At 37.3% G+C, this 21,710-nt stretch overlaps 1 protein-coding gene across 2 annotated transcripts in view; it reads left to right on the forward strand.

Moving 5' to 3' along the window:
* Positions 1-21,428, forward strand: part of NDC1 (NDC1 transmembrane nucleoporin) — a 60,162-nt gene extending 38,734 nt beyond the window's left edge. The window contains exons 15-18 of one of the 2 annotated variants that reach the window (XM_040231102.1): positions 671-734; positions 1,455-1,555; positions 15,175-15,335; positions 18,815-21,428. In XM_040231102.1, coding sequence (XP_040087036.1) covers positions 671-734; positions 1,455-1,555; positions 15,175-15,335; positions 18,815-18,878 — 390 coding nt within the window. In that variant the 3' untranslated portion in view covers positions 18,879-21,428. The remainder of the gene's footprint in view (positions 1-670; positions 735-1,454; positions 1,556-15,174; positions 15,336-18,814) is intronic. The other variant, XM_040231103.1, reaches the window with a different exon arrangement.
* Positions 21,429-21,710: the final 282 nt, after the last annotated feature.

Genomic DNA, 21,710 nt, shown 5'->3' on the forward strand with positions numbered 1-21,710 from the left:
CTTCCTTGGCTGTATTACGACAGCCACTTACACAGGCCAGTTGTTGTTCCACATCACAATACCTTGCTGTATTAAAGACTGTTGGGTGGTTTTTCTTTGTAGTGGGGTTGAGGGTAGACACTTTAGGTAGTATGTACTTACTTAGGCAGTACTTTTTTTTTTTTTAAAGCATTCGTAACCATTCTCTTTGGGCTTCCTTGGGGGCACAGCAGTAAAGAATCTGCCTGCAATGCAGGAGAGGTGGGTTCAATCCCTTGGAGAAGGAAATGGCAACCCACTCCAGTATTCTTGCCTAGAAAATCCCATGGACAGAGGAGCCTGGTGGGCTACACTCCCTGGAGTCGCAAAGAGTTGGACACAACTGAGCAACTGAGCATGCATGCAACCATTCTTTTGAATGATCTCTATGTTAATCCCTGAGGTGGGTTGAGGGAATATAACTTATTTTAAATGAGAAACTGAGGCACATAGAGATTTAGATACTTGGCCGGGGTCACACAGTAAGTTGTAGCAGAGTGCTTTATTGCAGGTAAATCATAATGTGTAAGAATTTCAGGTCTTAGCTCTTAAGAGGCAGCTATGAATTTTTTTATTATTTTAGTCTACATGGTTGATTAGATGAAATGATCATTTCTGAGCAACTGACTTAAATATTTTTGTCCTCTTTCAGCACCCAGAGGCCTCCATTCAGGCTGTGTTTTCAGATGCCCAAATGCATATTTGGGCATTAGAAGGTAAGTAGTCTCAGTGAGCTGCAACAATGATTTATTTATTCATTAAATGTTGAGGTATTTAATGAAAGATCAGTTCTGGACTTTGATCTCAATCTTTGAATTTTCAGATACATTTTATGCATTTGTTTTATATAGATAAATTTTTCTTATTTAGGTTTATTTTAATTTAGAGATTTTCCTTGTATATAAGTGGAGAAACTGAGCCTGGGGTTCTTGCGTCTCTTTCTCTGCTTCAAAAAAATTGCAATTAATAGATTGTTTTTTAACCATCGCCTATGTTGATGTAACTTGCTTAATATATTTAAACATATTTAGCTTAGGTTTAGTTGTTAAAGAACTATTTCTTTTCATCTTACAGATACCACCTTCTCAATGTTTAAATGATACTTCCTCAGAGAGGCCTTTCCTGACCACCCTATGAAAAGTATCCTTACTTCTTTCCCTTATCAGGCTTTGTTTTCTTAGCTTTTATCATTGCCAAACACAGTATTATTTAAAAAAACTTTTTTCTATTAGAACATAAGTCAGATTCATCTTATTTAAGACTATTGCAGTTGAACACCTTTTCCATCCCTTTTGCCTCTTTTTCTATTCTATTACTCCCTTTTTTATTTAGACTTTTATACATTCAGAATATTAATTCTTCCTCAGATAGATGTATTGCAAGTGGATTTCCTAATTTTGATTCACTTTTAACTTGTTTCTTCTTTTCCCCTCGAGGTCTGTCTCACTTAGTAGCAGCATCATTTACAGAAGATAGATTTGGCGTAGTCCAGACCACACTACCAGCTATTCTTAATACTTTGTTGACGCTGCAAGAGGTAGGCAATATATGGGTCGGGTGGAAGTAGAGGTCCTGTCTTCTCCCCCGCCTAGCTTTTTCTGTCTGTTTCTTACATTTCACATTGAGTAACGAAAAACATGTTGGAAGTCAAAATAATGGTACTGTTCTCATTGTCAGGCACTTACAGTCTAAGACAGACTAGGAAGACAGACTTAATTCATTTATAAGTGTTAATTTTATTGTAACAGAGAAGGTATATTAAACCTGTAGGACATACCTCTGGTATTAATCAGATTATTCAGGATATTGGAATTCTGTTCAGTACTATATGTTTGCATCCTTACATAATTTGTAGCTCCTGAAAGTGACCTGTAGTTAAGTTACTTGTGTAAATAAGAAGTTACTTATCGACTAGAGGCTTAGAGCTGGGACCGATGGATTCCTGCTATGAGGCTGGGTGCATAGTTTTAAACTAACAGGTCTTTTTAGTCCTAGGCTTAAAGGAAAAAAAATAAAACATACACTGCCTTTCCTGACTTCATGTTGGGTGATATGTTTTCACTGCCTTGTGTTATTAGTTCTGTGTCAGATGAGGTGTATAAACACTAAGGGCTGGGGCCATTTAAAGGTAGGGGCTTGGGTGTACAGGTTTTCTGGAGGAAGTATTTCTGAACTAGGTTTGAGGGATAACAACTGGTGCATCTTTGGGTTTTGGGAAGCAATTTAAGATATGAGAGAAAACAAGCTTCGCTCTTCCTTTCTTCAAATCTCAATTCATTTTACCTCTTAGAATGTCTTACCCTTCAGAACCAGTGATTTTTTTTTTCTTCACTTTGTCGTCTTTGTGCCTACTTTATCATGTATGTTATTTGAGACATATATATGCCCGTGGATAGCTTTATTATTTGGGTTCACTTCCCAACTACCTTACTGTAAAGAAAGAATTTTCTACTGTTTCCACAACTTCTACTGTTTGCCTTATCTAACCGCACATTAGGGTAACCATGATTATGGGTATATCTTTGGTATTCATAGCGTAGCTTTTTTTTTTAATCACTCTGGTTGTGTAGTTTAAAATAAAACAACAGTACAATGTTCCCTAGTCTACAGAGTGATTTCATATCATTATTTTTTTGAACTTCAAGTCTATCTTGTGAAGTTAAGTGGAGATGTTTCGGCCCTGTATTACACATGAAGGGGCTTGGTAGTGCAGTGGCTTACCTCAGATCTCACACACATCTTAGTGGCAGAGCTGGGACGTGATGTGATCTCACTGCAGGGCATTAGCAGTGGAATAGACCTCAGGGAAAGCTGCAGATCCAGTCTCCGAACTTGTCTACTGTCTTCTGCTGGGCTTTTATTTTTACATAGGGTTCTCTTCAGAGAGACTGGCTCTACTTTTAGAATTGTGACTTTCAAACTTTTTAGACTATGATATGTAGTACATTAGACGCAGAATATAGAGGGGGTGTGTGTGTGTGTGTGTGTAACAAAAGATTCTTAGAACAGTGCTTACCTTTTATTTTGTGCTTCATTCTAATGTTTTCCACTCTATTCCTTTTTTTTAAAAAATGCTGGTTGAAACAGTTGATTTCACAAGGATCACACTGCCCTAGAGGTATTCTGCACCAAAATTACTTTCTTCTCACCTCCTCACCATCACAACTCGTAATTCTTCATAGTTGATTATGGCTAGGCATGATAAGGAAAGCAGATTTGTTTATTTGGTTGTAGTCATTCTTACCTTTGATTAGGAAGGTATGAATTACAGATTTGTTGAAAGCTCAAGTTCTTTTACTTTGAAACAGGAGCTGAATGGAAAATACTTTTGAGGGGTGGAGGAGAAAGAGGCAAAGGTATATTTTTGAGAGTTTGGGAAGCGGTAAATGGAACAAAAACCCCTCTTTGTGCGAGGCTTGTGGCATCTCTTCTCCCCAAGACAACATCACAGTCGCCCTTTCGGTCATGCTCTATAGTCATCAGATTTTGCAGACTACTTTGCAGTCTTTCTGCCCCATATCCCAGGGTTGAGTGTAGCGAGTGAGTCAGTGTCCACATGGATATTTATCCTACACTTTGGCTTTCTCACTTTGGTTTTTTTTTAAACTTTTTACCTTGTACTGGGGAATAACCGATTAACAAACAGTGTTGTGCTCGTTTCAGGGAACAGCAAAGAGACTCAGCCATACACGTGCGCGTATCCATTCTCTCCCAAACTCCCTTCCTACCCAGGCTGCCTCGCCGCATTGAGCAGCGTTCCACGTGCTATACAGTGGGTCCTTGTTGGTTATCCATTTTAACTGTAGCAGTGTGTGCATGTCCACCCCAAGCTCCCTAATTCTCCCTTCCCCTCCCCCTTCTCTTTGGGCAACCATAAGCTCATTTTCAGTCTCTTGAGTCTCTTTTTTTAAGTCCATTTGTATCATTTCATTTTAGATTCCACATATAAGGGATGCCATATGATATTTCTTCTCTTTCTGACTTACTTCACTCAATAAGCAAGTCTCTAGGTCCATCCATATTGCGGCAAATGGCATTATTTCATTCTTTTTAATGGCTCAGTAATGTTTCATTTATGTATGTACAACATCTTCTTTATCCATTCCTCTGTCGATGAACATTTAGGTTGTTTCCATGTCTTGACTGTTGTAAAGAGTGCTGCAATGAACACTGGGGTGCATATATCTTTTCGGATCACATTATTCTCCAGATGCGTGCCCAGGAGTGGGATTGCAAGGTCATGTGGTAGCTCTAGTTTTAGTTTTTTAGGGAATCTCCAAGTGGCTATACCAATTTACATTCCCACCTACAGTGTAGGAGGGTTCCCATTTCTCCACACCCTTTCCAGCCTTTAATGTTTGTGGATTTTTTGATGATAGCCACTGTGACTGGTGTGAGATGGTATCTCATTGTAGTTTTGATTTGCGTTTCTCTAGTAATTAGCCAGGTTGAACATCTTTTCATGTACCTCTTGGCCATCTGTATGTCTTCTTTGAAGAAATGCCTATTTAGGTCTTCTGCCCATTTTTTGAGTGGGTTGTTTGTTTTGATGCTGTTAAGCATCAAGAGCTGTTTGTAAATTTTGGAGACTAATCCCTTATTGGTCTCATTGTTTGCAAATGTTTTCTCCCAGTCTGTGGATTGCTTTCATTTTGTTTATTGTTTCCTTTGCTGTGCAAAAGCTTTTGAGTTTAAGTACGTCCCATTTATTTATTTTTGTTTATATTTCCATTATTCTGGGAGACAGATTGAAAAAATATTGCTACGATTTATGTCAGAGTGTTCTGTTGCCAGTCTTTTACACACTTATCAGTCTCAGCCTTTGACTGTCATCCAGGCTTCATCAGCCCATGTATTCTCCACTTCCAAAGCTTAAAACTCCATGATTCTAGCCTCTAAGCCAGAGTCCTTGAATGTTTTTGTGCCAGAGATCTCTTTAGCAGTCTGATGAGGCCCATGACCTTTTTCCCAGAATAATGGGAAAAACAAATGCATAAAACATAAAGTCTTTCAGATTAGAAAGGAAATCAGTTATATTAGAATATAATTTTGAAAGTATTAAGTTTGTGATACATTAATACATTAAATAACAAGGTCTATCAGTGGGTCTATGGAGAAGGAAATGGCAACCCACTCCAGTATTCTTGCCTGGAGAATTCTGTGGACAGAGGAGCCTATCAGGCTATATTCCGTGGGGTCACAAAGGGTCAGACACGACTGAGTGAGTGAGCAGCAGTGGGTCTAACTCATCATTTTGAAGTAGTGATTAAGATGAATGGTATTTAAAGATAATTACACTAGTGTGATGAAAATATTGATGATTTCTGTTGGCAAAATTAGAGGAACTACTAATGCTATTGTGATTCACTGTTTCATAATTGAAACAATTGCTAAATTTTAATTAGAGCTTAGTAAAGATAAACATGTCATTTTTAGCCCAAAGTTCATGGCCCCTGAATTCTATCCATAGATCTGTGGGCTATATAAGAGTCCCTTCTCCCTCATGCACAGCCTTTTATGCCTTTGCTTCTCCTTTTGTCTTTGCTAATATTTTCATTCTCTTTGTCTTTGCTAATATTTTCACTTCCTTTGTTTTTCAGCCCCCCCCCACCTACACACACGTCGTTCCTTATCCAGGTTACACCTTATAGTCTGTCACTTCAGCCATTCTGTTAGCAATTCCCTCACCTCCTGGTTGCCAGGTCCTTCAGTTGCACCCACGTGGCAAAACTCTAAGGGATCAATCCTGTACTGACCGCCTACCCTTTCTCTTGCCCATCCCTCCTACTTCAGCCTCATTTCAGGCTGTTGGCATTCCTGACCTGAATTATTACTGTGGCCTTTGGTTCCCGGGACTTCACAGGGACCCTTCCTCTGACTTCAGCCGCTGTGCAGTTCCTCCCATAAGCCCTCTAGTCTCATGACCACCATGGACTATTCTATTCCTCCACCCTTGCCCCAAATATATTTCATTTTCTTAACCTAACTCTTACTCTGTACGTGATGCCTCTTCTTTCTTTGCCTAGAACACATTTTTTCTCGTTTTCTCTGGCTCCACCTGTAACCCCCATTTCATCATTTTATTACACTGCATTTTCATTGTCTGTTTACTTTTATTGTCTCTAGTCAGAGTAGGGGACTTCCCCGGTGGCTCAACTGGTAAAGAATCTGCCTGCAATGCAGGAGACCTGGTTTTGATTCCTGGGTCAGAAAGATTCCCCTGGAGAAGGAAATGGCAACCCACTCCAGTATTTTTGCCTGGAGAATTCCATGGATAGAGGAGGCTGATGGGTTACAGTCCATGGGGTTGCAATGAGTCAGACATGAGTAGAGTCAGGGATCTTGTCTTATTTATGTATTCCTAGCATCTGACCTGGTACCTGGCAAATAACAGGTACTTATTTATTAAATGCTTGGTGGATGACTGCTGGATAGCTTCATGGTTGGTTTGATGGGTGAAGGCTTCTGTTCTGGGGCCTGAATTAAATGATAGTTCTGATGTGAATTAATTATAATAGTCACAAGCCCCTTCATTTTGTAAGACAGGGATGTCATGTGACTCATATGAGTCCTGTTGTATGTTTTTGGCTTTATATTCTTTGATGCAGAAGGGATCCTTGCTTTTAATAACAAAAATAAGTTCTAAATATCTCTGTAATTTAAGGTAAGTTATTAAACACAGGCTTCTGGATTGACTAAGGAACAGTGGTGTGGGTTGCTTCCCAGGTGACTCAGGGATAAAGGATCTGCCTGCAGTGGAGGAGTTAGGTTTGATCCCTGGGTCGGGAAGATCCCCTGGAGTGGCAGATGGCAACCCGCTCCAGCATTCTTGCTTGGAAAATTCCATGGACAGAGGAGCCTGGTGGGCTACAGTCCATGGGGTTGGAAAGAGTTGGACACAGCTGAGCACACACACAAACACAAGGAACAATTTATGGAACTATTTTGTTCTTTTGCTTTACTTTTCATTGTCAATTACTTCAGCCATTTTACTGAATCATTAAAGACAAAATATGAAAGAAAAGGGGGAGCCTTTCATTCTTCAAACCATTCAGAGGGCAATGAGTGGACGGATGGCTATCTTAGGACAGTTGTTCCTAATAATAGTGGGCCAAGCCATCCTGGGAGATCCAAATACTACAATGGGTTCATGGATCCATACATGTTCTGCTGTCATCTGAATAATTAATGTTTGTCTGGCATAGTTACAGCTATTTTTTAGAGGTTTCTATATACTGTTTTGGTTAGTTGAAATACATAGTCATTTAAAAGCATTATTGAGTTCATGGAATTATTTCCTACATTAGTGGATGGAGAACAGTTACTGTCCCATGGAATTCCACTACATAGCTATCTATCTGTCTAAGTGTGTGTGTGTATATATATAGTCTTTAAAAAGGATCCTTATATGTAAAAGGTTGGGGACCAAATAGAGTGGTTTGTTTAATTAAAAAAATATTTTTAATTGTGTTAAAATACACATATAAAATTTAAAATACACTTAACATTTTAGCTATCTTTTTGTGTATAGTTCTGTGTCATTAAGTACAGTTACATTGTTTAACCATCAACCACTTTTTCATTTTTGAAAGTATGTTTTAAACTTTTCAGAAAGCTTTCTAGTCTTTGAAGAGTCACTGTCACCTTGATATAGGATGTCAGTTCTATTATATTTTTTGCCTTATCACCCGAAGGCCAAATTTCGATATACTTGGAAATTTGAAGTTGACTTTTATACTATTCATATATTCAATAAATATTAATTATCAAACAGTTTAGCGTGTGCTGAGATACAGAATAAGAAAAGACAAACGTGGTTCCTGCCCTCCAGGAGCTTGAAGGTAGTTGCTCAGACATGTCCAACACTTTGTAACCTCAAAGAGAAAGTCATACAAATAAGTAACAGAAAGTAAAACAGGAAATCATAAAAGTAAGTATAAGTCCCACAATGTACAAAAGTGCAGGGTGATTAAAGCACATAAAACAGGCAAGTCTAACTAGTCTTGTGAATAGGAGATTAATAGGAAGGGTGTGAAGTCATGGAAGGCTTCCCTTTCATGGGAAGTGACACAGAAGTTAGACGGAAGAACGAAGAGGAGGAAAGGAATGTTCTTGAGGGCCAGAACTCTTGAGTTTGAAGATCCAGATCCAGAGACCCTTGACCAGTATTCTTCCACAAGTCACACTGACCCTTGACCAGTATTCTTCTACAAGTCACAGTTTTTGTTTCTCTAGAATCATATTTTTTATTTCTATATTTATTTTTGTATATTATATTTATATATATAATTTATATATTTTCAGTTTTTATGTTTTATTGCTATAGAATCCAAAAGAAATGTTCTTTCTTTAATTTTTGTAAAAATCCCATAAAGTTAGAATAAAGCTTATTTTGCATGATTGAATCTCTCTCGAAAAGACTATATCTGTATCTGTTGGTATGACTTACTCAAGATCATGCTCAATAAATGGTCGGGTAAATTTGTAAACCAGGCTTTTACACCCCAAGTTCTTTCCTTTCTACCATATCAGATCACTTCTGCCAGGGCTTGGCAGAACATGTATTTCTTAACTTCCTTTCTTAATATCGACTATAGCAGGTTAGAAGAGCCAAAGTGTGAGCTCTAGGGGCAGAGCTACCTGTGTTTAAATCCTAGCTCGTACTAAAGCACTCAGGGTGCCTAGCCCATGTTATTGTTGTGGTGGTTGTAGTCACTAAGTTGTGTCTGACCTTTGCGACCACATGGACTGAAGCCCTCCAGGCTTCTCTGTCCATAGGATTTCCCAGGCAAAAATACTAGAGTGGGTTGCAATTTCCTTCTCCCGGGGATCTTCCCGACCCAGGGATTGAACCCATGTCTTCTGCATTGCAGGCGGATTCTTTACCACTGTGCCACCTGGGAAGCTAGCTTATGTTAAGTGCTCAGCAAATGTGAGTTAGCTCTTATTGCTTTGTTGTCACTATTACCATGCTGTATGACAGAATTCTTGTATAGGAGAAAAGATTTTTAAAGATTAAAAAGAAAGTACTGCTGTCAATACTGTAAGCAAGTAGTCTGGGTGACAGTGTCAGACAGATGCCCAAGGCTCCACTGCTCTCTGAGTGACTATAGCAGTTTATTAAAGTTTTCTGAGATCAGTATCTTTATTTATAAAATGAAAATAGTATCTTGCAGGAATATTATGAGGGTTAGAAATAATATCTGTGAAGAGTTTAAAATGGTTCTTGGCAAGTATAATATATGCAATAAATAGCATATACTATTATTATAAATAATTAAATGAAACAAGTGGTTATCAGACATGGCTTTGTTAGCAAATTATTATTTAAATGAGATGATATATATGTATATATATCACAAATAACTGAGTTCCTGACACAAAATAACTGCAATCAATAAATTTAGCTATCATTATCATCATCTGATATTGTTATTATTCTGTAGCAGTGGTTCTCAACCAGGGATGATTTTGGTAGTGTCTGCAAACAGTTTGATTGTCACAGTGGGGGATGCTGCTGCATATGTTGTGTAGAGGCCAGGGATGCTGCTGAACAGCCTACACTGCACAGGTCAGGCCCTACAGGAAAGAACCACCCAGTCCAGAATGTCAGCAGTGCTCAGTTTGAGAAACTCTGATCTATAGTCATGATTTCCAGTAACAAAGTCCATTCTTATCCTTAACATTTGTTTGGGATTCTGGCTTTAGTGGAGCAGAACTCTTTTTAACTAGGTTATAAGTAGGACCCTTGAGACCAGGGACTTTCAGGTCTCTGCATGGCAGACTTTTGTTAATGACGTTGATAGATAAATAATCAGGAAGGAGCAACTGGAGTTTTCTGTTTATGTGGCCTTTGTACATATACAAATGGGCAAAAAGTGCCTGTTTCCATAGTACAGCCCCTCTTTAGGCTTCTTTTAGGGCCAAAGTGAGGCCTTCATAGAATTTATTTTTCCCAGAGTATATTTATATTGTTCAGTGGTGTGTTCTACTCACCACTTACTCTTTTCATTGTTTGGGATAATTCTTAACTAGATATTTGAGATTCCAGTTGTGTGATCTGAGTCTTAAGGGCAGGAACCAATGCATAAAATGAGTGCTCAATAGATACTTGTTTAATCTCATAGCTGATTAAGTGGATACTTCAGTTCTGGTAACCATGGGGCATATCATTAAATACTGTAAACCAATGTCCTCTAGGTTCAAGTTATTCATATACTGCCATCATAGTTTTTGCTTTAACTGTTGATTAGCATACACTATTGTCATAATTTTAGTCATATTTATATACCACCTAAATGAACTATTATTTACTTAGTATTTTAAGTTAAATTTATTTAAAAGGAAGCAGTATCACTGTTGTAAAAGGAAAGCTAGTTTGACTTGCTATGAATAGATATAGGTCTACCATTCCTTATCTGAAACCCTCAAATTGTTTCAAAATTTAGATATTTTAAGATTTTTCAAAATGTTACATGGTATACACAATCATACATTATGTAACACTGCTATTGCTATCTGAGGTAGAAGCCCCTTTATCAGATACAGTAATGCTTTTCTCCAGTGAAATATCTGAATATTCATAGCAAGTGGAAAATAGAATATAAATAACCTATGTCAGCTTCAGTTCAGTTCAGTTCAGTCACTCAGTCGTGTCTGACTCTTTGCGACCCCATGAATCGCAGCACGCCAGGCCTCCCTGTCCATCACTAACTCCCGGAGTTCACTCAGACTCATGTCCATTGAGTCCGTGATGCCATCCAGCCATCTCATCCTCAGTCGTCCCCTTCTCCTCCTGCCCCCATTCCCTCGCAGCTTCAGAGTCTTTTCCAATGAGTCAACTCTTCGCATGAGGTGGGCAAAGTACTGGAGTTTCAGCTTTAGCATCATTCCTTCCAAAGAAATCCCAGGGCTGATCTCCTTCAGAATGGACTGGTTGGATCTCCTTGCAGTCCAAGGGACTCTCAAAAGTCTTCTCCAACTCCATAGTTCAAAAGCATCAATTCTTTGGTGCTCAGCCTTCTTCACAGTCCAACTCTCACATCCATACATGACTACTGGAAAAACCATAGCCTTGACTAGACGGACCTCAGTCGGCAAAGTAATGTCTCTGCTTTTCAATATGCTATCTAGGTTGGTCATAACTTTTCTTCAAAGGAGTAAGCGTCTTTTAATTTCATGGCTGCAATCACCATTTGCAGTGATTTTGGAGCCCAGAGAAATAAAGTCTGTCACTGTTTCCACTGTTTCCCCATCTATTTGCCATGAAGTGATGGGACTGGATGCCATGATCTTAGTTTTCTGAATGTTGAGCTTTAAGCCAACTTTTTCACTCTCCTCTTTCACTTTCATCAAGAGGCTTTTTAGGTCCTCTTCACTTTCTCCCATAAGGGTGGTGTCATCTGCATATCTGAGGTTATTGATATTTCTCCCGGCAATCTTGATTCCAGCTTGTGTTTCTTCCAGCCCAGCGTTTCTCATGATGTACTCTGCATAGAAGTTAAATAAGCAGGGTGACAATATATAGCCTTGACGTACTCCTTTTCCTATTTGGAACCAGTCTGTTGTTCCATGTCCAGTTCTAACTGTTGCTTCCTGACCTGCATATAGGTTTCTCAAGAGTCAGGTCAGGTGGTCTGGTATTCCCATCTCTTTTAGAACTTTCCACAGTTTATTGTGATCCACACAGTCAAAGGCTTTGGCATAGTCAATAAAGCAGAAATAGATGTTTTTCTGAAACTCTCTTTTTCCATGATCCAGCAGATGTTGGCAATTTGATCTCTGGTTCCTCTGCCTTAGGTTAGGTTTTATTGTCCAATCAGGGCTTTTCGGATTTCAGTATCGAGGAGAAGACAATGAAAGAGAAAAGACATTAATTTTAAATAATTCTTTTTTGCTGAAGTCCTTGAACCTGAAGCCTTCTTGTCCTTTTGTTGTGAAGGGAAATTAGAGAGGATTAGAAATGTGTTAAAGACATATCACCTCCATACTGAGACTTTCTTCCCCAATGTAACTTTTATACATTAGGGTCTGTTGGACCCAATTTAAGTTTTGGCATTTATTTTTTTTAGGTATTCCAATTACTTGTAAAGATTGATATTTTATGACTTTAATTCTTTCTTAGAGTTCTTTTAAAGAACAAAGAGAAAACAAAATTCATTCCTTTACAGTTACCCTTTCAACCCTTTTAAAATCTGAGATGTATTATGGAATCCTAGTGATTTTACATTTCCAGTGTCTTGAAACAGTTTGCTATTTGATCATCCTAGGAATTATTTCATCATTACTCATCAGTTATTCCAATTGTGGTAAAAAGACCAGTAAGAAAACAGAAGAATGATGAAATCATATAGTATTGCATCATCTTTCAAGAAAAGGTATATAAATAGTCTGAACAAACATCTTTATAGTTTTTTTTAAGCTTTCAATGAATACAGTTGCTAATTCAGATTTAAAAGATTTTCCACTGATGATAGTAAAAAGGAGAAAATTGCCCATATGTTAAAATAATTATTTAGATAAATCAGATGATGCATGCAGAGACACTGCACTCTAGAAATTTATATGATTCTTAAATGGATGCATGCTGAAGGTATACAAAAGTGTATTCAAAAGTGGCTGGAAGGAAATGGTTGATGTTCAAATGAGAAAAAGTCACATGTATAAAATAATTTTATATGTGATTGCATTTCAGTTCATCTTTATAAACCTAAGAATGAAAATGTTTTGCACAGTTGGGGTACAAAAAAATGGCTGAACTTTGCAACAAAATTATGAACTGTCAAAAGTTTTTTAAAGTATTGAGTTTTGATGGTGCAGATGCAAGAAAAAGAACCAGAAATAATGATAAGCTAGAGTCTGTTGGAGATATGTCTTCAATTTGAAATCAGTATTATAGGATGGATATGTTCCAGGTTTGTTCATAATAGCTGATAAGCAGGTAGTTGCATTCAAAACACATTTCATACTTCAGATGTTTATATCTTTGAAACCTGGAAACTATGTTTATAACCTTATTTATATTGCTTTAAAGTTATTTTACATTATCCTGTTATTGTTATTTCTGTAAATTTTTTGTAAAAAGACTATAAAAAGGGTCTACCGAATCCAGGTGAAAATGATGATGACTATTTTGCTGGTATACTGAGGGTTAATTAGGTTTATAAGAAAATTGAAAAGGAAGTAATATTTCCAGTGTGATTCAGTGTTACTTAATGTTACTTAAGTATGTCACTGAATGCTATCTTCCATACTGCCTAAAAGTGTCCTAAAATCATGCCCATCTCAGGCATTCCTCTTACAAGCTTCTGTTGAAAGAATGAATGATTGGACTTGCAGTTATTGTGGCAGACTGAACACAGGCATCAGATCTTGTTCCTTCCCTCTAAACTCTGCTAAACTACGGTGAAAGTACTTTTAAAAAGACATAAATCCGTAAATAGGAGAGGAGACAACAGCAACAAGTTTTCTAAGCTGGAGAGCAGACAGTTGAGATAGCTAACTTAGCAGAGTCAGAGGCAGTGCGAAGGTGGCAGTGGGGTGAGCACCTCTGGGGCCAAGGCCTGAGGGACAGACGCCAAAACAAGGAGGCTGTGTGAACGCTGTTGAAACCCAGCTGGAGCCCTAGATTCTCCGAGGTGCTTCTCCCTTATTCCAGAAGTTAAGTTTCATCCTTTAGAGAGAGTGCAGCCCTGGCTCTCTGGACTGGGAGAGTTCATAGTTGTAGGCACTTTACTAGAAGTTTAGGGTGTGCTCGATAGCTCTGTTACCTGCTCAGCTTCCCTGAACACTGGGAACCAGGCCTTCTAGAGAGGGTACTGGAAGATTCTTCTTTGGGAACTCTGATCAAACCAAGAAGAAAGACCTAAAGTTACTGAGTTGGGTACTCACCCTCCCTGCCCTCCACACCCCTCTGCACCCGCCCCGCCAGAAGTCCATACAGATCATCTGTTGTGAAGCCTATTGTCGGTAATCCCCAGTCATGTACTCAAAGCTGTTATCAGTCATTTCTAGTACTTAGAGCTTTTGGTCCAGCTCTTTAGAAGGTCCTATTCTCAATCATGAGCCAAGGGAAGTCTTCAATACAGATGATAGAGACCAAGTGGAGTACAGAGGGAAAAGAAACTCTAAAGCAAAAATAAACCCCCAAATATAACAAAAAACCACAAAAACCCTCAGAAATAAAAGAGGGTATTGCATCCTGGAAACAAAAATAGGATGTTGAAATAAAAAGGATCATTTAATTGACATAAAAGAACTCTTGAAATTAAAAACATGATGGCAGAAATCATTTTACCTAGAGTCTTAGGTACTTTTTTGGTGCTTACATCCATAACTATAAATAATAGGCTTCTGCTATTGCTTCTTGTCACCTTAGACATTATACTTGCTGCAGTAGATTAACACAGTTATTCTTCTCAATCTTCTCTTCTCCCTTCTCTTAATATAGTTATAGCATTTAAAGGGGCTTCCCTGATAGCTCAGTTGGTAAAGAATCCACCTGCAATGCAGGAGACCCTGGTTTGATTCCTGGGTCGGGAAGATCTGCTGGAGAAGGGATAGGCTACCCACACCAATATTCTTGGGCTTCCCAGTATTTAAAATTATAATATTTACCTTTGGCTTTTAAAAGTTGCACTTAACTCTTTTTTTTACATTGTCAAGTATGTAAGTGAAATCAGTTTCACTTGTGAGTTCTCTCTTCCTACCTATTCTTGCACATTAGATGCTTAATCATCTAGAATTGAAAAGGAAGATAAGCTAGTTTTGTAAATAACCTTACTTATGTAAAGTATAAAGTTTGATCTTTTTTTGGACTGAGATTCATAATAAAGGTATTCTTACCTGTCATGCATTGTAAGCAGAGTAGGACATCTGTGTTTCACTTCCCACTTTTGAATTTTCAAGGCTGTAAAAGTATATAACTGCTTTTGAGAGGATGGATGTAGACTTTTTCCCTGGTAACTGCTGAAGTGGCAGAACCTTGACTGCACTGGTTTTCAAACCGTTTGACTGTGATCCAAAAGAAATACTTTATTATATGTCTATGTGTTATCTCTGTATCTATCTATATGAAATGAAATCTCTTGAATCCTTGCACTGAGTTGGCTTTTTTGATAGTCTGAACTAATGTGTTTCCTTTTTTTCTTGATATAGTCAGTTGATAAGTACTTCAAGCTTCCTCATGCTTCCAGTAAGCCACCTCGGATTTCAGGAAGCCTGGTGGACACTTCCTATAAAACATTAAGATTTGCGTTTAGAGCATCACTGAAAACAGCCATCTATAGGATAACTACCACATTTGGTGAACATCTAAAGTAAGTTTACCTCTTCTATTCACTTTCAAGAGTTCCCCTGAGAAACAGGCATGAGAATTAAGGCTCATAAATTGAAAGTGGTTTTTTTGGGACCTTCTTGATTCCTACTGGGAAGTAACAGCTTAGATTTAGATTTAATATTTGCATTTTAAAAATTGGCCTATTGTATAAGCTTTGGGACCTTCTTTCAGATGGATAAAAAAGGATAGAAAGTTAAAAAAGCAGCAAATGTAATTATATATTGTTTTCTTACATTCCTGAAATAACCTTAAGGGAGAAAAAAGGCAAAATGAATACTCTCCAGAAAAGCATATTAAAAATAATTCTGTTATTACATCTTGGTTAGCAAACCAAGACTTGGGGTGAGCAGAGTATTCCATAGATGAGTCCTTGGTGCTTTGTGAATCATGCTGGAAAAACAGCAACAGATCATAACACCTTCAGAAACGGAACCAGAAAGAAAACCACAAATGCCAAGCCTGTGTATATTTAGTTTCATTGATGTTTACTGCTTTCTTTTCATGAAATAATCTAGCTAGGCAGTGTAAGGGATACTAGTTTACTAACTAAATTACATTTATCATAATTGTAAATAAACCTTAAAAGATGAGATTGCTCTGTTTTTTTCTGTATGCAATTAATAGTTTAGAACTTCTTCAAACTAGCTGCTTTTAGAAACAGTAGTGTATTTCCTTTTACTTCTGTAAGGCAAATACATAAAACATACTATATACATACCTAAGGTAGCCACAGCAGCAAGTTTATGGAACACTTTGGTTCTGTGTGGGAATACAGAAAAGCTGTAGATAACACTCTGTCCTTAGGAAGTTTATTCATTTGTTTAAAAACAAACCAGAAAAAAAACATTCATTGAGTGCTTTCTAGATCTGTAGTCTCTAATATGATAGCCATGTGTTGCTATTTAAATTTAAATTAAGTTAAATAAAATTGAAAATCCAGTCTGTCAGTTACATTGGCCACCTTTCAAGTTCTCAATAACTACACATGGCTACTGGCTACTATACTGGACAGCTTAGGTATAAAACATTTCCATCATTGCAGAAAGTTCTTTTGGACAGTGCTATTCTAGACAATACACTTAACACTTTTCATTTATTCTTCTCAAAGAGCCTGTGAGGCATAGAGATCATCATAATTGTATAATATAGAAACTGAGACTCAGAGAGCTTAAGAACATGCCTGATAGCACCGTCAAGTCAGTGTTAGAACATAAACCTGAAATTAGGTCTGTCTTGCTCTTAAGATTCTAACTTGTTACCCTATACAGCACTAGACTCCCTCCAGGATGTAAACTGTAAGGTTTAAGGTATAAATGTAAGGTATAAGATGTAAGGTACTCTTAGAAAATTCTCAGTGAATTCAGATAATGAAATACATATGATGATTGATGTATATTGATGATATAACCAAAACAGGAAGAAAAGGGGAAAATAGATTTCTTCTATAAGAAAAGTAGATATTATTAAAAAACTGTAAGAATGAAACTCTGCCTTAGTTTCTTTTCTCTGAGTAGAGCCATATATTATATATATACTAAAATTGATGAGGCCAGTAAAGACTATTTTGTGCAAATATTGGACCAAATGGTAATAGAAGCATTAGATTTGGAATTAAAACATTTGGATATATGTCTGATTACACTACTGTCTGTTGTAGTTGTGGACAAGTTATCTATTGATTTAAGTAACTTCCAGGTAGTAACTTAGGTAGGTAGTAAGTTGTAGAACCAGAAATTAGACTCTAAATCTTTCAGACCCTAGAATTCTATATACAAACCTCTGAAAACCATTCTGATACTGTTTTCCTGCCATGAAAAGTGTATATTATTTGTCCCATTTTATTTCATTTGCTGTTAATAGAGATAAAATAAGATCATACATATGTAAAGCCCACATACATTAAATATTATTGTGACAACAACTATTATTATTGTATGAAAGTGAAAGTTGCTCATTCATGTTCGACTCTTTGCAACCCCATGGACTATACAGTCCATGGAATTCTCCAGGCCAGAATATTGCAGTGGGTAGCCTTTCCTTTCTCCAGGGGATCTTCCCAACCCAGGGATTGAACCCAGGTCTCCCGCATTGCAGGTGAATTCTTTACCAACTGAACTAACAGGGAAGCCCCTATTAATACCTGGTTTATTCATTCCCCAGAGCTTCACCTCTGAGAACCAGGTATAAATGAAGTAAACACTTGAGGTGTGAAAACTAACACAGACCAGTTACACATTGGAGACCTTCATTTTACTCTTAATTTAGACAAGTTTGATTTACTGACTTTCCAACCAATAACATTAAAATTTGAGAGGAAGACTACTATTAGAGTACTAACAACAGTAAGAGAAGTACAGTGCCTGCTGGCAGAGGGGAATCATGAGAATAAAAATCAAAAGAAAATCATGAGAGAAGATTTGGTGTTTGAAAAAATTCAGAGCCATTTAGTTAGAGATGACAGCCTCCCTGGCACCGAGAGAAAGTCTGAATAGTAAAGTATACATGAGATGGTTCAGTCAGTGGCAGCTACATGGTTTAAGAAAGCACAGATGGAAAATGTGTAAGGTGTTTTAGGATAATTTGTAGCAAAATTATTACAGTAAGCCTTTGACACTTTTAAAAGTGGCGACCTTCAGTTACCTGGAATTTTATTATTCAGTGTGTGAAAGTTGCTCAGTCATGTCTGACTCTTTGTGACCCCATGGACTGTATAGTCCATGGAATTCTCTGGCCAGAATACTGGAGTGGGTTGTCATTCTCTTCTCCATTATTATTCAGTCAGGATACAGTATTATCAACAACTAGAAAACTGGAATCTTTCATTGTATTTAATTTCTGCCTAAAATTTTAAAAGAAAGCTCTATACTAGTTTCAGTATATATTTGCCCCACTTTTGTCAAGGTAATGTATTTTTGTAGGGGTGAGGGTGGGAAGAGAACTCAATTCCCCATCCAAGGCATAACTTATGTTCAAAGGGAAAAGTAAATCTAAACCACCAAGCTGTTACCTTTGAAAATGATTAGTGGAGTCTATTGTATTTTATCCAAACATCTTAGTTTAAAGGATTTTATATTAAAAGCAATTCATATACTCCACAACTCAAAGATAATGTTGGAATCTGGTTTAAATAAAATAATAAAATCCAGAAAAATCTACTGCACAGCCTGAAACTCTGCACAGCAGGTTCCACAGCAGAGCAGGTTACAGTTGATGCCTTCAGTTGTCAGCGTTAATTTTCTTTGGGCTTTTAGAAGGTAGAACCATGCTGTTGCTCAATACATGTCCTCCTCTCATTAGATTAAGGAGGGTTTTCATCCAACTTTTTTCAGAAGTACTAAATAAGTGAAAATTTCTATTCATTTTTAATTGTTTTGAAAAATATTGACTCTGTGCTCTGTGGTTCACTTAATATGCTTAATGTAAAATAAAGCTTATGCTTTGAATTTATGTCTCATTTAGTGCTGTGCAAGCATCTGCAGAACATCAGAAGAGACTTCAGCAGTTCTTGGAGTTCAAAGAATAGTTAAGTAATATAAACTGTGTTCATTACACTGCTGATACAACTACAGATGGGACAGTAAATGTTCAGCATTCTTGGATCAGAAGAAAATGGACTAATTAGATGCTTCCTTTGTCGTGGTGGTTGCTTTGAAAACTATACTTTAATGGGAGAAATCATGGAAAGAAATTCTCAACAGAAAAACCGAAAACTGCCTTTTCTGTACCGATTGTTTTTTTTGTGTGTGGTATAATAAAATCTTTATTCAATTTTACAGAAGCCTCTATCCCAGTAGAAATGTTTGTAGCTTATGCAGCTTAATAATAAGAACTAGAAAATGTTTAGAAGTTACTTTTGAGAGGAGTAGAGGCAGTTCAGAAGGTAAAACAGGTCAACTTGATCTAGTCTTCCTTCCTAATCGGTCTGAGAGTTTAGCTCTCTGTAAACTCAAAATGCGTAAACTTTTTTGGAGTAGTTTCTGTTTACTAAAGTATAAAAAGAGTAACAGTGGAGAAAAAGTCACAGAAAATGCTGTCTAAAGGACATATTTTGTTAATCTGTTAGGTTGTGTTTTTGCTTTTGGAGACAAATTAAATTTGCATGATTGTCAAAAAGAAGTCTCAATTTACAGATGCTAACTCTATGTAAAGGAATGTGGAAAAATTCAGCTCTTAAGTTACAAGATGAAACATTCACATTTGGTTTTCAAAAGATAATTGACCGACATCTATGAATTTATTTTGTATCATGCTAGTAAACAATGTGTATGGGTGTTTTCTCAGCTAGTTTTTTCTTTCTTTTTCTGGAACAAAACATTAAGTGATTGCCAGGTTTTTCAAGTGAGAGAAAAAGTTTTGCAAGAAAACCAGGAAACTTCCTCCCCCTGGCCCCCCATCTTCATTAGATCAAATTATTTTTTAAAGCTTATTGTCCTCACAGGGAAGCAACCGTTGCTTTGTTAACTGGCTGGTTAAAATAGATTAGGAACATCTTTATACCCAGAAACAACTTAGTCATCAGGTAGCAAGTGAAACCAAAATGGGGATTAGTGTACTTAGGAGTATGTTGTATGTCCTGAAAGTGAGTAGGTAATTTTATAATTTATTAGTTCAACTTTGGAGATGAAAGATTGGAAATCCTACTGGTAGACATTCACTGGACTAGCTTTGGACAGAAATACTTCCTTATAATTCTTTCCCATTATCTTTTCCCTCTAGTGTCCCCTAATTTTTTCTTTAAAGTCAGCACAGGACTGTATATGAATCTTTATTGTGGTGTATATGTCTCCCATTTATCTGATTACTTGATGTATTATATCTTGATTTATTTGTTGCCCCTTCAGCCAGCACATGCCAAATTATAAATGAATCCTGCTGGCCTTTATGAGACAGCTTCCCAGTTGTCAAGTGTTTGGAGTATGTAGGCTATTGCTTTTTTTTTTTTTTTGGCATTTGAAGTGGAGTTGATCTGTTTTTTGAATGTAAAAGTTGAATTTTGAATGTAGAAGTTACTTACAGATGACCAGAAACCATTGAGTTCCATATTTCAGTCATTGAGCTTTTTATATTCCATTCTCCGTGCTGCCCCTGTTTGAGGCATTTTGGGAGAAAAGGACTCTTAACCTTATAATTGCATAAAGAATTTAAACTCTGACTTACTCGGATAAAATGTCTGGCTTTGTTTTAAGGGTTTTTTTTTTTTTTTTTTTCCCCTGTCATTTCCCATATGCTTTGGGCAAACTGTATTTGATGAGCAATGTGAAAATTTCTCAGGTGTTCATCCCTATTTTTTCTGAAGATAACATGCCTTGTACTCAATACAGTTCACATGGTATCTGCCTGGTGGAAATTTGGAACTGCCTCCCCAAATCTGGATTGTATTTAGTAGATAAGAAAATCAGTTCCTTTTCCTCATTGTGTCGATAATCTATACCCCCGTCTGTTGGAGTAGGGTACGGCTTGATCACCTGTTAGGGAAGAGGGAAGAGAGCTCCTTCGCCTGTCTGCAGGAAGGAGGCTCTTAGGAAGGCCAGCAAGAGGAGAGAAGCATTTCCCTTGATGAAGTCACATCCTGCCTGTGAACCCACTGATACTGTTGACCTTGGCCTGAAAATTAAAGGGTGTTCTTTAAAAGTGTTTTCTGACTGTCAGTACAAAACGTGATTGTATCAGCTCTTGTAATGTTTTCTTGACTCTTCTGGAAGGTATAAATCTATGTGACTTCTTTCCTAGAGAACTGGGAAGGTGTCCTAGAATTAAAAAAAAAAAAAAATTTTGTATAGTTGAGTGGACATGGATAAACAACAGTTTGTTACTTTGCTGGGTTTATTCCTTGGTAATTGTTCTCTGTCTTCCTGTAAATATGATAATCTGTTTATATCCTTTTGTATATCACTGATACTGAATTGGGTAGAAAAATAAATTGATAGTTTTTAGAAATGGGACTGTTAATTGAAATATGCATATCTGTGAGATCGGTTATTTAATTTCTGGTGTATATGTGTGTGTGTGTCCTTAGCCATTTTGATCAGTCTGAGAGCTGATACTTGTAAAACCTGAAACATGCCTTGAGAAATCAGCTTTTGCCTCTGACTGGACTCCCCTGGTGGGTGATCTGTAATGGTAACCCTGAGGACCCTAAATTGTAAAAGCCTCTTTCTTCAAGGATGCAGGTGCTGAAAGCCATTTCTTAATAGAGGTTTCTTTTCTTGCCAGAATAGTGTTTCTAAATGGATCATATTCCCCCAGGCTAAAAGTTATGTCTGTCAACTTTACTTAAATTAGCCTGAACTTCTCCTCAGGGTAGTTGAGGTACTATAACTAAGGCCCTCAACTTTCCCTGTTTGCTATCCAATCC

The sequence above is a fragment of the Oryx dammah genome, unplaced genomic scaffold (genome assembly GCF_014754425.2).
Source record: "Oryx dammah isolate SB20612 unplaced genomic scaffold, SCBI_Odam_1.1 HiC_scaffold_28, whole genome shotgun sequence".
NCBI classification, from domain to species: Eukaryota; Metazoa; Chordata; class Mammalia; order Artiodactyla; family Bovidae; genus Oryx; species Oryx dammah.